Source organism: Polistes fuscatus, unplaced genomic scaffold (genome assembly GCF_010416935.1).
Source record: "Polistes fuscatus isolate 324 unplaced genomic scaffold, CU_Pfus_HIC Scaffold3, whole genome shotgun sequence".
Taxonomy (NCBI): Eukaryota; Metazoa; Arthropoda; class Insecta; order Hymenoptera; family Vespidae; genus Polistes; species Polistes fuscatus.
In genome coordinates this window covers 6,474,578-6,490,174 of record NW_025113107.1, presented here as the reverse complement: position 1 = coordinate 6,490,174, position 15,597 = coordinate 6,474,578, and the positions used below count along the sequence as shown (strand labels likewise).

General features: G+C 32.0%; 1 protein-coding gene across 6 annotated transcripts in view; it reads left to right on the top strand.

Annotated features, from left to right (window-relative positions):
- LOC122519564 (cAMP-specific 3',5'-cyclic phosphodiesterase, isoforms N/G) overlaps positions 1–15,597 on the top strand; it is a 328,446-nt gene that overhangs the window by 147,088 nt on the left and 165,761 nt on the right. For 3 of the 6 annotated variants that reach the window (XM_043639103.1, XM_043639104.1, XM_043639102.1), the window contains exon 2: positions 13,265–13,741. The exons of the other annotated variants lie outside the window; for them this stretch is intronic. In XM_043639103.1, the coding sequence (XP_043495038.1) occupies positions 13,590–13,741 (152 nt within the window). In that variant the 5' untranslated portion in view covers positions 13,265–13,589. The remainder of the gene's footprint in view (positions 1–13,264; positions 13,742–15,597) is intronic. 6 annotated transcript variants of the gene reach the window in all.

Sequence of the window (15,597 nt, the reverse complement as noted above, 5' to 3'; positions counted from 1 at the left end):
CTTTTGTTCGATATGTGTATATAGTTTATATTACAAATAATACGTTAAATATTAAATATGAAACGTCGAATAATTTATGTCATAAATCGTCGCATGAATCGTTAAGCCGAAGTACTATTCCCTAAAAGTTTAAATCCACCTAGTTTTTTAACCAACCATCCATCCATTCCGACTCTCGTATCATACATTTTTTTTTCGTGCTCATCAGAGCGTCGCAATAAAAGAGGCTTTTTACGGTTCATTCATGCGCGTAATTTGCAAGCCGTCTTCCTCGCGTTGAACGAAACTTTTTTTTTCATCTCTTTCTCTCTCTCTCTCTCTTTCATTTTCTCCTATTCTCTTTTTCTATTTTTCCGTTTTATTTTTCTATTTTTTCCCTTAAATTCCTTAAAAACCACGCTGACTACACGCACCGATTCTCTACAAGATAAATTTTTCTATTTCTTAATCGTATTTTACTCGGGAATGAACGTAAAATTCCCTGTCTAAGCAGAGAATAGTAAGAGAAAATAAAATAACGAATAATTTTACGGAGGTTGCGTCTGCAATTCGATTTATATTCTTTTTCCTTTTTTTTTTTTTTGTATTACTTTGTCTTTCAACTATGGAATTTGATAGATAAAATCTGGATTTACCGGTTAACCCGTTGTACGAGGATGCGTTGCTTTGAGATATTGAAAAGGAATTGAACTTACCACTCGATAAAATAATTTCAAGTCACGGTATCTTATTGCAGTAGCGCATGCATGTTCAAAAATATTCTCGGCCAGATGCTCGAGAATCTAGCATTAGAGTCTTAAGCCCCGATCTTTAAACTTGTCCTCGAATCTTGTCGGTAGAACATAAAAAGCTAGACGGTTGGGGGTATCTTCTTAAGTAGAGAAAAGTGGAATACGAGTGCAGCTAAGAAGAAATACATAGCTTGTCGTTGATGGATCTACGACATAGTAGGGAACGTGTAATCCAAAGTATCGTTTAAAGCGGCGTATTCTTGTCTTTTTCCTTTTTTTGCTCCCTTATTTTTCTATCTTTTTTTTGAGTGCTTTTTTCGTGACATGTTCGCAAGAGAAGAAAAGAAAAAAAAAATCAAGCTAACGACAAGCTCGACACTCTTACTCGTTCGACTTTCCTTTTAAAGGGGGAGGGAGAAAAAAGCCTTAAAGCTTCTGCAACCGCTTTAACAGTTTGATCGATAGCTTTCTACCGTGGATGACATGTGGTTTACCAACAACCTACGGACACAACATGTTCTGACACACGATCGGTTATAGATACTATATTCGGCAAATGAACGTAGGAACTTCAATGATATCACGCTAATATTGATACATTCTGACGTAAACACAAGCAAGCTTCTCTTCTAAGAGAAAATGGCTAATACAGAGATAGAGAGAGAATAGTGTTTGCATTGTAACAAGGAGAACACCGTAACGTTCTTTACAAATCTGCTTAATTTAATTTATTTTATTATTTTCATTACCAAACTTGATATATCTATCAAGAATACTTGGGCTTTTATAGATATTTTCTTGTATTCATTTACGAGGATTTTATTTTTTTTATAAAAAATAATAAAAATTATTAATGAAATCCTTCAATGATTATGTATCGGGAAGAGACAAGAAATACTAAATTATACGTTGTTACGTTCGGAACATTGACGATGATAAACTAGATAGACAATTATCAATTTTTTTGACATTTACAAGAAACGCATACATCGCTTTTTCATATATGGCTCGTAATCTTAATTATCCTATTTTCCGATTGGCATTATTTTATAATTACAACGTTAGGAATAGAGCTCGTTCGTTGATATTGTGATTTTTATTCTTATCTTCGTGTCCTTGCCACGTGGATAAATATACACACGTTTTTTTTTTTTTCTTATCTATTCTCTCCCCGTCACCTCTTCCTCCATCTTAATTTTCTTTTTCTTCTTCGTCTTTGCAATGATGTATATTATATGTATGTGGGGTGAAGTATCCAAGATGTTAAGGTCATGACATAAAATAATAATCGATGCAACCACATACCTTGGCTGTTTTCAAATCGTATCGTGTTTGATGATACATTATTGAATATGATTGTGATACATAAATACAAAAAAGAGAGAGAGAAAAAGAAAATACTCTTGGGACGTTTATTTGTCACGCTCTCCTCTTTCATAAGTCGACTCTGTTTCATTTATTCCCCATTTTGTATGCTTTATCGATTTGGCATATTCTCGTTTGATTATTTAATAACAAGGGACCGATTATTAATGTAATCTTTTTCGATATGGGGAAAACTTATCTTTCGTAAACGATTTATTGAACATGGACAATCAAACTGGTAGCTTTCAAACGATTTGCAGAATTACATTCATTCAATCATACACACGTAAATATACCACTGTTATATTCAAGGTGAGCGGTAATGAATTTCATGCCGACGTTGCAAACCGTCAAACTCTTATCGTGTTTTGTCAACCGCAATCGTGTCGAGTTCTACGATTAAACGTATTCAGTATGTCCAGCACGATCGTACTCATTATTTTGATGCATGATTACGGTACTTAAAAGATGTGCACTAAGCAATGTCCATAAGCATTTCGAACGTTTGCTATTGTTCGTAGGTTTTCGAACGGTTTTATCATTGATTTCGAGAAACATAGTTAGTTCGATTATAGTAATATTCAAAGATAAAATTTGCTTTTTCCTTTTTTCGACGCATTTTTTTGATAACTACAGTAAGTATCGGTAATTATGACAGTAGTCTAAGTCATAAGATTGCAAGAATTGATTTTGTAATATAAATAATTGTAAAATCAAATGAAACGTCAATTGAACTCTTACAATATTTTCGATATAATCCATTGTTATAATAATGAGTATATATATATATACTTCGCAATTTAAGTACGTCTGACCAAAGAGAAATATTTCTACTTGCTATCATAAATATCAGTCATTTTGAAATCGATTTTTCGTATCCAAAAAAATTATATATTATTTTTCTATCCCGATTTTGATTAATGAATAAAAACGGATTAAATATTTATTCGTTTTCGATCAATTATCATGATTTTAAAAATCGTCTTCGAAGTAGATAAAAAAATCATCGAAAACTGATAAAAAGGTGAAAGTATCGAATCGATTAAATGGAAGAAACGGATGAAGCAAAAGAAGAAGAAGAAGAAAAAGAAGAAGAAAAAGATAGATCGAACAAGCTTTTTTCACCAACATTTCATTTTGAAGCGAGTATTCTCGATGTTCGTATGAGAATAAATTAAAACGTGAGTGGAACCGTTTTAATCTTTCAATTCGAACGATTCTCTTAAAGATAGATTTAAAGAACAAGTTCGTAAACGGTGCGGTAACGTTAAAAGAATATTGAATTAGTGGTCGATCGAACGTTATACGGATGATACAAAGAGAAAGAGATTGAAAAAAGAGAGAAAGGGAGAAAGAGAGATTTAACGTGCCGATGGACTATGCAAGTGTACGCGCGCGCGCAACCTTGTAATCGCTTTGTCGTGCGAAAAAAATTAGGGCGTGGTAACGTCATATCGGTATACACGTTTTTGCGACCTACTGTTATTCTCTCTCTCTTTCTCTCTCTCGCTCTAACACAACAGATTCTATTGTCATCGTTATGTGTCATGTTGTGCAGGAAACAACGTTGTTACATCGAGAAAGCTCATGCGGAAATCTCTGCATAAACCCTCTCTCTCTCTCTCTCTCTCTCTCTCTCTTGGCTTCTACGAACGAAGAGAAATAAAAGGATAGAACGGGAAAAAATGATAAGCTATTTACCCTCACCATATTTTTACTATAACCTTTTAGCACCCTTTCATCACAGACCGCTTCTTCTTTCTCTCGATTCGATGAGAAGGTACTTTGAAATAAACCTTGCCTCGTGCTATCCCGTTTTTTTTCGTGTGATGATCCATCGTTTTTAAACGTTTCCTTAAATTCCCGTTTCTAATGTGTCATTATGATTATCGCGTTAACATTTTTTATTACCATTTATAAAACGTTCTCGTGAAACACTCGTAATTCTTTTTTTTTACCTTTTTTGTTATTTCCTTCCTATTTTGCTTCATTTGAATTTTTACTAATATAATCAACGGACAATTCATTTGTCTATCTTAATCATTCATCTACGATATTAGTGTAGAGTACGGTTATAATTAATTTTCGTTCTTCTTATTACTTTCACGTACGTGTTTCTCGCGAACATATCATCATCTATTTCCTAATGATGATTCATCGTTGAATTTTTTACTTAAATTCTCTACAAATATTGTTACGATCATTGTGTTGGATTATTTTTTCTTTTCTTTCCCCCGGCCCTCCCTCTTTTTTTCTCTCTTGTAAAACGATCTAATAAAATTTATCATTTCATTGTCATTTTTTCTTCATACTTTTCTTCTCCAATGAATTTTGCCAACGAATTGGCAACAATTAATCTGTCTTTCATAATTATCCTTCAACGATGTTAGAGTGTCGTTACTTTCACATACGTATTTCTCGTGGGCTTTATTAGATTTGTTACACGTTATCATCGTTCTCGACAAAATGGAGGTTAGTATGAACTAGGAGTCGAAGTGGATTACAGGGGATAGTTGTAACTAGTTTCTCATTTATTCACTATTCCCTCTCTCTCTCTCTCTCTCTCTCTTTCTTGTAATCTCTTTCGCGAAGATATTGTAATTATTGCTATTAACTATTCTCTTTTGTATTTCCCATAATTCCTTTTGTGTCGATTCAACGTTATGTATAGACATTGACGATACATTATGCATACGCGTATTTACCATCGAACACTTAACGAGCTAGTAAGAAAATATTTTCATTCGTGAATTTGTGAACAACTATGAAAGTGAATGATAAGATTTTACTCTTATTAACAAAGAAAGTCAGAGAGAGAGAGGGAGAGAGAGAGAAATTGCATCCATGTATATACAAAGTTCACGAGAGTTCACCGACTAGTCTGTTGTTCAGTCTCAACACCGTCTCTAAAGAGTTAATTAGTGCTACTATATAGCGTCCACACCAGCACGTTAAAGCTTAGAGTACCAGGAACTAAAGTGAAATTAAGATTTCGCGGCGAAGATCAATTGTCTAGATTTTTCCTTCTCTTTCGCACGTGCTTACACGCGCGCGCTTTCTTTCCCTCTTATAAACGGAAAGCTCTGCTAACCGTTACTAAAATTGTCTTTGTAAGGGTTTCAAAGGAGATGGAAAAGGATGGAAGTATCCCTCTTTTGTTACACCATCCATATCGTGAGTTATCCAATCGAGTCGAGTAAACTAAATCCTATGCTGAACGAAAACGGAAGCTTTGAAAAGGGGGCTGTGAAGCTTTGTTTTCTCTTGGTATTCACGAATGAAAATTTGATCGATGGTGTCGACAATGTCTTTTTTTTGTAATTTATTTCATTTCATTCCTTTTCTTGTCATTTTATACGTAATTCCACTACAATCGGAATAAATTTTGTCTTATTCTCTCTCTCTCTCTTTATTTTTTTTTATTTCTTTATTTTTTTGTTAAGTAATGTAAAGATACGCGAAAATTCACAGTTCAAGGAAATCCGATTGTGAGTCAATCGATGATAATAATCAAACTGGGTTTCTCGTTTGCAATAGATTCGTCTGGTAATGATTGAGATGATTGACATTCCAAGAGTCGAACCCTTGGGTCGTACGTAGAACGGAGGGAATTTGTATGCGGCTGACGAAACATTTCATTGGCAATCCTCTGGCGAATCGCGATGATCGTATCCACAATCGTGAATTCGAATATTTCGCGAACGCTGTTACGATACCGCCTATAATTTCCTGATTCCGTCCGTTTTGCGAAATTGCATAGGGTGCTAAAAGAAAACACGTTTGCATGAAATTATCGATTCGTACAATTATAAATATTTTGTAATTAATTCAAAATTTTAAAGGCATTTCGTATCGTTAAAAACTGGCAATAATTTCAAAAAATATATTATACAAACTGCATAATATTTATATATATATATATATATATGTATTCTTATAACTTGGAACTGAGTACAATATTTAAATACACGATATCATTAGTGGAATTTGAATTTTCAGAATTGTTTTTTCTCCAGCCCCCTAAGTAGTCTTCTAACCAAATCCGATTGTATTTTATCAATTAAACGAGGAAGTTTAATCACTTTTCATTTGTTTTATACGTCTTGATCAACTGAACCAGAGTTTCGTTTTATAACTTTTATAACTTCGTTTAAATATTTTTTATTTTCTTTTTCTTCCTTTTCTTCTTTTTTCGAATCGATTTGAATCCGTGGAGCTTGTAATGTATGGATGTCGTCTTCGACGAAGTGTCGAGGAATATGTAGGTCACGTAGATTTGTATTTGTATTTCGCGCGATACACACCATTCGCGTATATATATGGACACATGTACGGTTACTTTATGTACATGGATACATATACGTAGTTAAATACGTGCGATTCGCATCACCGTAGAATTTTCTCTCCTCTAACAAAGTTAGAGGGGACGGCTGTCCAAAAGATGATACACGGTTAACGATAAATAATATCACGTTTTGTTTTCAAACGTTGTCATCGTTGTCTTCGTCATTATTGTCGACGTTTCAAAATGACCAAGAGTAATGAATTGTTCACGCTCACGTGGATAAACATAGTTAGTTTATTCGTTGTTCTTTTAACACCTATCTTTCTTTCTTTTTTTCGTCTTTACCGATTTGCATAACGTCGCTTGGTAAACTTTTACCGAGAGTAAATTGAAGTTTAAATATACTCGTTGAATAAAAAGTTCGACTTTGATATGCTCTTTATTAAAGCGTCCACTTTACGAGTCGTTTTAGGGAAAAAAATGAAGAATCAAAGGAAAATTTCTTTCGTATTTTTTAAATGAAAAGCATTATAGAGTTTCAACATTGTGTCTTCGTCACAAAAGTTGTAGTCGATTAAATCGATTTTTCCAAAGCTTTCGTATTTTCTATGCAACACGTAGAAGGATTGTAGCGCAATTTCATGAACGCCTTTGTTCCCTTAATATTTTATTTTATTTTTCAAATAAAACAACAATATAATATGTATATATATATATAACATTTTGTGTTTTTAAATCTTTTCTTAAATTCTTAAAGAAAGAAAAATATTATTTAAATGTTCGATTTTAAAAAAAAAAATAGCTTTTGATTTTTATTTAGATAACGCTTTTATATCCTAAAAATGATAGATTTTGTGGATAGATTGTCCTCCGCGGTTACAATTCGCATAATTTCAAACGGATATTGCGTTGGATTCGTGTGATGAAATTTGAAATAATAGTAGCATCGAAAACGATTTTCGACGCGTGGTAAACCGACCTACTTGATTTTAACTGGAATATTGGGAAAGTATTGAAAATTGAATTGGCGTTCGTTGTTTTTTGCATTAAAAATAGGACGATGACGTCTAATCACGAACGTTTTGCTACGGCGAGAGTGTCATAAAATAGTTGAAGTTTCTAAACAAGAAAACAAGAAGAAAAAAAAAGAAGTTCAACTTGAATCGATGACACTTGAACAACATGAAATTGCAAAATTCTTCGATGCATTTTTATCTAGGTATTCCTTGTATTTACATAATGTCATTCATCCTGATCGATACGACGACAATCGGTTGTGTAACCTCAATTTTCAATGGACTTTAGATAATATTCGAAAGAATAGAAAAATTCCTAAGTTTCATAGTGAATATGTAACCAAAGCTTGTACGTTACAATAGCGATTGTAGGTACAGTTCGTTTGTGACTGCTAGTTCTCTGTTTGTAATGCATTTGCATTTGCATGTGCATTTGCATTACACCAGAAAGGACTACCGGTCACAAACGAACTATAAGTATTGTACATCCAACTCATGTTTTGCACTATAGAAGCGTTCGTTAAAATATTGTCTTCTTCTTTTTCTTCTTTTTATTAGGATTTCATATTATTATATATAAAATATTATATAAACGAAAAATCATACAGAAAACGATATGTTTCTTATTGTAAAGTGAGAGATACGCTTTATGTTATTATAAAATCGTGTAAAATGAAATAAAGAATTTGATTTAAATCGAGATATCGTGTCAAAAAAAAATAATAATAATTTAACTGTTTAAATTCTGAAATGTGTACTGAATTGTCCGAATAGTTTATACCTATTTTTATATCAAATATACATATATTTATAAACCGATACGAACATTCCAGGCAATATTATATTATAACATAATAATATATATTGTGTATAACATAATAATATATATATAATAATATATTATATAATAACATAACAATATTATGTAAACATAAAAATCTACATACAATTATTATATTTACCTGTAAAATTAAATTCATTTATATTTCAATTATTTACTACAATTAAAATAATAACTTATTAATATAACAAAACAAAAAATACAAAACTTGAAATAAAAAATATTAAAAATAACATTTAATAAATTATTCATCGCGAATTTGATAATAATTCTAATTGACATGTTGCAAATTTGTTTGACAAAAGTATGTAGTTTCTTTTTAAATTTCTAATAACATGAGTTATGCACTTTACCTCGATGAAAATATTTCATCAAATGCATTGTATTGAAACGAACGGGTACGAGGAAAATGATTTTGTAAACGTGTTAGAGGATATAAATCATGTCAACAAAAAAAAAGTAATGTTTTCACTAATTGCAACTTTTCTAACAAAGTTTTACATCGATACATTGCGTTAAGCGTTGATGTAATAATGCTGGAATCTGATTTATCGTAAATACATCTATTACTTTTTCGATTCAAAACGATTAATCCTAGAAATGATTTTCGAACGAGATTTAGTTCTTTCTCTTTCAAATACACACACACTTTTTATTCGAATGTGAAAAATAAAAGAAAAGAAAAAAGGATTACAAGAACTCGTTTCTTTTTAGTCACGAGGTTCTCTCGTTTAAAAAAGAGATTGTTTAAACTAGATGCTACCACGAGGTGGTTTCGCAATAATCGATCATGCTTCGGTTATAACTAAACGTTACTCGTACTATCATGCTTGTTCGTGAGTTCCATTGTAACGCTTCGGATCGTTGTTTCTCTGCTCGTAAAAGTGCTAGCGACATATAGTGGGTTGTCTTTTGTCTTATATGTGTGTCGCGTCAATGTAACTATGTGTTTTACGTGTACATGTACATGTTGTCAGTGATACATACACGAACAATACGATCAATTTTAAAACTTTTTCAGCGATTCGTTATGCATATCCTTCTCATTTTCTTTATCACTGAAGGAAAATAATTCTTCGAAGATTTTTTTAATTCTAAGTTCTTACACGTCTCGAGATTCTTTCCGTAAGAATTATTTGATAGTAACGAATATATTTATATCGTGTTTGTCCGCTACATTTATCATTAATTTTAACGAGAAAATTTAACAGAGGAGTTTTGTTATAAATATTCAAGTATTTGCATATGTATTTCAACGACTTGGACTTATAATGGTAATTTTTATTGTTTAAATTTTGTTTAATTGCTTTTAAGAAAAATTTGCTTATAATTTGTCGGAAAATCCTTATCCCGTAATATCATCTCATTGTAGCTTTATTACATCAATAAATAATGAGGGAGAGAGAGAAGGAAGAAGACAAGTGTCCTCGTGAAATTTCCTGGCTTGTAGCTTTAACAGATAGATACTTGTCGTCATTATTGAGATTTTACTTGGAGTATTTTCTCGAGAAATTAAATTCTCTAATGATGCGAAAATCCTTATCGTTTTCTCGCACACGTTACGTTGTCCAAATTTATTATTATCGTTTAATTCGTCTACTTAGTTTTTTTTTTTATTCTTTTTCTTTTGTCAGACTAATGTAAACAAAGTCTTCTCAGTTAAAACTTGCAGTTTACTTTCTATGTAAAAAATGAAACTCTAATAGGTTATTCTTTCATTGATTGTTGTTTTATTCAAAATATTGAAAACATTTCGATAGATGTCTATCGTTGATCTCGTAGCAATGTGACATCTTTGTTTTCACTGTGCTTCGTTCCTCTTTGTTTTGATTACAGAACGACAGTCATAGTTAGATTGTAGTAGAGAGAACTTCGTGCGAGATCGAAACATAAAGAGAAACATATACGATATATATTTATTTTATTTTAATTAAATTAGTTTTAATTGGATCAAAATCCAATTATTTAGAACATAAAGTAGATGACTTTTTCATTTTAAAGTCAAATTGCAAATTAAAAGGCTCGACTATAACGTATATCTCACACCATGATGGTATCCGAAATTGCGAAATATTTCAATTTAAATCTGCCCTTAGTTTCACTCGTCTTCAGTCTAATTTGAATGCAATTACTAACGCGAACGACCATCTATTCCACACCTATCTGCCATATTTACCACGGATCTCTAACGATTCTAGCCACTGTTTAACTTACGTTTACTGGTTTGGAATATATCTTCTCCTGGCATTGGGTATTTAATTAACATTTGTCGGTGTGTAATGTTGACGAACGACCATACTAAATACTTACATTGTAAAATCCTTGTATCGTATTCTGTATCTTGAATCGTATTCTGTATCTTAGGGCTGTTTTTTGTTTACAATGCTAGAACCTCGATAGAGAATTGTAACAGCTTTGATGTTACTGTCAACCCCATTTCAATCTTAAACTTTCAATTAGTATACCGTGTTGATCATTGTACTCTTCTTTTGTATTCACAATTAATATATATTTCATTATGTTTTATTACGTCGAAACAAATAGGTGAATTAACAAAGATTAGTCATCAGTTTATGCTTAGGTATAATGTATAATATATAACTTTGAAAAATAATGAAAAAAGTGAGAAAACGATTCGATAAATTTAATTGTTTTATATTTGAATGAAAGTCAGATAATATTTAAAATGTAAAATCATAATCAATAAGTTAGAGTAATTTTGTAAATAGTATTGTTAAACCAGTATTTGGGATTTATAGTATTAATTTCGTTTAAATTTCCTTTTTCTGTTTAATACTTATATTGATATAAAATTTGCATAAAATTGTTATTATTTGTTTAATTGTTTGAGTTAATGTATACATATTTGTTTTGACTATTTTTAATAACGTACTTTTTAATGTACAAGAGTACATTTTATGGATAACATTTTTATTATGTACATTTTATAATTTACGTTGCTTTGTTGAACGAACGAACGAACGAACGAACGAATAAACGACCGACCAAGCAAATCTTTTCATCGTAAAAGTTAATCTTCGTCTCTCACGAGCAAAGACCTTATGAAAGATAATCGTGGCCATTTTCCTTTCACTGTCGCTCGCTTTTAGAGTAGAAGCTGCTTTGTGCAGCTGTTCGTAACGACGTCCATCGAGGTTTTCAGTATAGCAAACGATTAAACATGGTTTTTGTTCGAGAAAATCCATATTAAAGCAGAGACGAGTCCGATGTTTATTAATTACTTCCAATTAAGATTAATTAAAAAATAATAAAAAAAAGTGTCGAACTGTACGTAGTTGATCGATTGTTGCAAGATTATTATTCTTTATTTTCTTATATACCGTAGTATATATATATCGATGTTCCGATGCTTATTTAATTGCGTTCGATTCAGTTACAATAAAAAAATGTCTAATTTTGTATAGATGATCGATCATCATTTCGAAATATGTTCTCTCTCTCTCTCTACTTCTTTATTTTTTTAATTTTTCAATAATGGTCAAAGCTCAAAGCATCCTCATAGTTATATGATTCTCGCTAGATAAAATGTAGATTCGATAGAGGTGAGGAAGGTAAAGGGAGAAGAATCTTTTGTCCCTCCAGGGCAAAGCTTGATAACGAGTTACTTGGAAAGGCACTGCTAGCCGACCGTATTTCCCTTTTGTCATTTGAATTTCAAATGGCCGATTTAACCGATTTCTTGCTGCATTCACGCTTAGTTCTAACTAGAATTAAGATCGGACACATTCGGGCTGCAACAGTTTAACTTCGAATTTGTATGAGAACGTTGCATTTAACGTGTAATTTCCCTTTATTTGTGTTTTGTTACTTTCTTCCTTAAGGACGATGATGTTGTAATTGATAAAGATAACGTTTGACTAAGACGATAAAAAAAAACGTTTCTAGGTCGTCGTAGTCGATAATGCTTCTTCTGTGCTATAAATAATACAAAAAAAAAATAATAAAACCATCGGGATGTGTGGGTCTTGAAGGGTAGATCGAGAATACTTATTGTTAGATAAATGATCGAGGACGCGTGAAGAATTATCATCGAGTCTCCGAATATCTCTGACAAGTATACTTACCTTCCTTTCGCTTAAGACGTTATATTTAAGGCCTGAGATAATCGTTACAGCGATTATTACAAGTATTAACGATCGTTCCGTAATTGCAGGCTTACTCAAGAAAATGTCCCTAATTATCCTCTACCTATACTTAATCATGTAAACTATGATGAACTACTAAATTCAAGGATAGCTTTGACAAATCGATCGATTTAGAAAAAAAAAACTCTAGATAGATTATATCGAAGAAAGATTTATAGTTTTTGTTTTTGTCTTTCTTTATCTTACATTAGATAAACCTTTGACATTCCATTAGACTCTAATGACCAATGATTTTCCTCGAACGAGTTCTTTCGTCTACATTTTCGATCTGTATTCATTTTTCCTGACTTAAGTACTCGTCGTATTTACGTACGGAAGAAAAAGAAAACAAAACAGATTTTAGCACCAAACAGTCAGGTTATTATCGGAAAACTTTGAAACTTTCTAACCTTGTAATAAATCGAAACGAGATTTTTTTTAGCACTAAACGCGGTGTCGTTTCTCTTATGTCAACGATAACTTGCGTTTTATATTCGTAAATCAACAAAGAAAACGTCTTATTCTTATTCTTCATCTTCATCATCATTTTACATTAAATATCCTATTATTGTTATCTCTTTTTATTTTTATTTTCTTATTTATGTAAAATTGACGTCGAAAAAAATTCTCAAATAAAAATTCGTTTTTTTTAATCGCGTTATTTGATATATATGTTACTGGCAAAGTTCAAAATTCGGCATATACTACAGCATGCCTAAGTATTATATACAATGTCTAGAAAAAGTATATAATTTTTATATTTCATACATTGCCTAAAAACGTCAGGCATTATGTACAATGCTTAGGCATTCTGCGGAATGCGGACTTTTCGTATATTGCCGGTAACATATATATAAATGCGAAAATGTTACTAAACACAGACGTGTCACGCTGTGGATCACTTGGATTGACCTGGGATGATTACTTGAAATTGACAAAAAAAAGAACAAAAACAGAAAAGAATGACGCGAATATTGGCTGTGATATATTTTCTCTGACGTTGATTTGAACACAACGACGACGACAATGAACAACAACAATGAAAAATGAAAAGTAATTAAGTCCGAAACGAAAACTTATAAAAACAGTGATGGCTAAGATTATAAAAGAGAATGATAAAGTCGTTCAAGATGAGGGGACAATGAAGAAAACAATGTTTTATTGGTGGTGATCTCGAGCTTCTTCAAGCTCACAGAACGATCAACGATGAGCAGCAACCTTCAAGTTCCGGAGCTTCGTCTTCCGGCCGGCGACGGTGGTGGGGGAGCCGGAAGTGGCACCGGAAGTAAAGGTACTGCCCCTCTTCTCCTTGTTCCACCTAGCAACGTGCCCAGAAGACGGCATTCTTGGATTTGCAGGTGAGGAAAAAACTATTTTTTCAGACAATTACGTGCAATACTAGGTTAAAAAAAGTAATCGAGAAATAAGGTGAAGGGATGACTTTTTTTTTTGGTTTTTTCATTCATTATTTTTATCAACTTTTCTATTCTCCTTTTTTTTTCTTTTGTCGAAGTAATTACGAACAGCGTTGGGCATTGAAATTAGTGCGTAAAGTGGAATTCATTTAAAAGCTACTTTCTAGTAGTTTCTTTCTATTTATGTTTTCTTACATCTTCCAAATTGTTAATACATTTTCCAAATGGGATTAATGTTGAATTGTATGTGATTCAACTTTCGTAAATTTAAGCACCAAACTCGTTTCCATTCGCTTAATCTCTTTAACGTTGAAAGCATAAGTTTTGCGATTGCTTAAAGGAAATAGTCAAAGAAGTTTTGAATTTTACTCCGTTTATTTGGTTTTAGTTAAATTGGATAAATATTAGATATCGATAAAATATCATTTACAATAATATATAGATAAAACCGCACTTTAGGCGATTGAATTTTTTTCTATTTAACTTCCAACCACAATCGAAAGAGAGATAGGGACAGACAGACGGAGGGTTGGATACAAATGTTATCGAAACGAAAATTTTCGACAACCTGGTACATATATATAACTATCAACCAAAATCGATTAAAGCTCAATAGGGAAAGTTGCAAGTTTCGGTTGACTGGTTTTATTAAAACTTCACACATTTCGATACATACGTCAAATGTCAAATTCATAAAATTATTGTTCGAAAAGCTAACTTTTATAGTACATATTTACGTTATTTTACGTAAACCATTCTAAAAGTAAACCTAAGAAAAATAAAAAACGAAACACATTAGCGTTGTTTATCTACGAAATATTTTGACATTTAAAAAGTTTTATTAGGAAAGGCTTGGAAGTCGAAAGAAAGTGAAGGTGATTCTCTTGGAGGAATTTATACGGAAGAAAAAGATCGTGCGTAGAGTAAGAAACGAAAATAACAACAGGCAGGTAGGGATAGGAAGGGGGATAAAGGGGAACCTATCGAAGAACTGTGTTTGCGAGAAGACGAAAGTTTGGACACACGAATGGAATTTTAAAATGGCATCGCGAGATAAGTATTGAGTTACCTTAACACGTTTCTACGTATGTAGATACTGTTTGTAAAAAGAATGTAGTAGCCATTCGAGCCCGACGGCTCTGAATCGTTGATACACGCATATACGGGATACATCATTGATTTTCAATGAAAAGAGATAGACACGGTCGAATATAAAATTTCAATAAAAATTGCGTAGTTATTATTTTCAAATCAAAGATATTTTATTACGTTAAACCGTATATTTTACGTTTGATCGTAATCGTTATTATGTTAAACAGTTTATCGTTTCATTTTATATCCTCTATGATTTATACATTATTACAATAATTTTTTATACTTACGTGTGTATTTTTTTTTCCTCTCGTAGGTATAAACATCCAAAACTTTCGCGTACGTATTTTTTCTTAATTTAATTTTCTCGTTGTTGAAATTTTCTTCTATAATACAATACTTCTTCAACTCGGTTATCTTCATCTGCGTTTTATACAATAAGTGTGATAAATCATATTAAACATGCACTCGCATCAATTTTCGTAGAAGGTAAACCATAACGTTTAGTGGAAAGGGCTGGTGGGGGCAGGGTTTTACGTTTACGTGTGAGACGGTGATAAATCTGTCTCTCGTTGCACAACGTGCGATAATAATTTATTCATATTTTACGCTCGAATTTGTCTCTCCACGGTAGTGATTATAATTTTTTTTTTCAACTTTAGATGAAAGAAAAGTTTTATCGACTTTGTATATTAACTTCTTCTTTC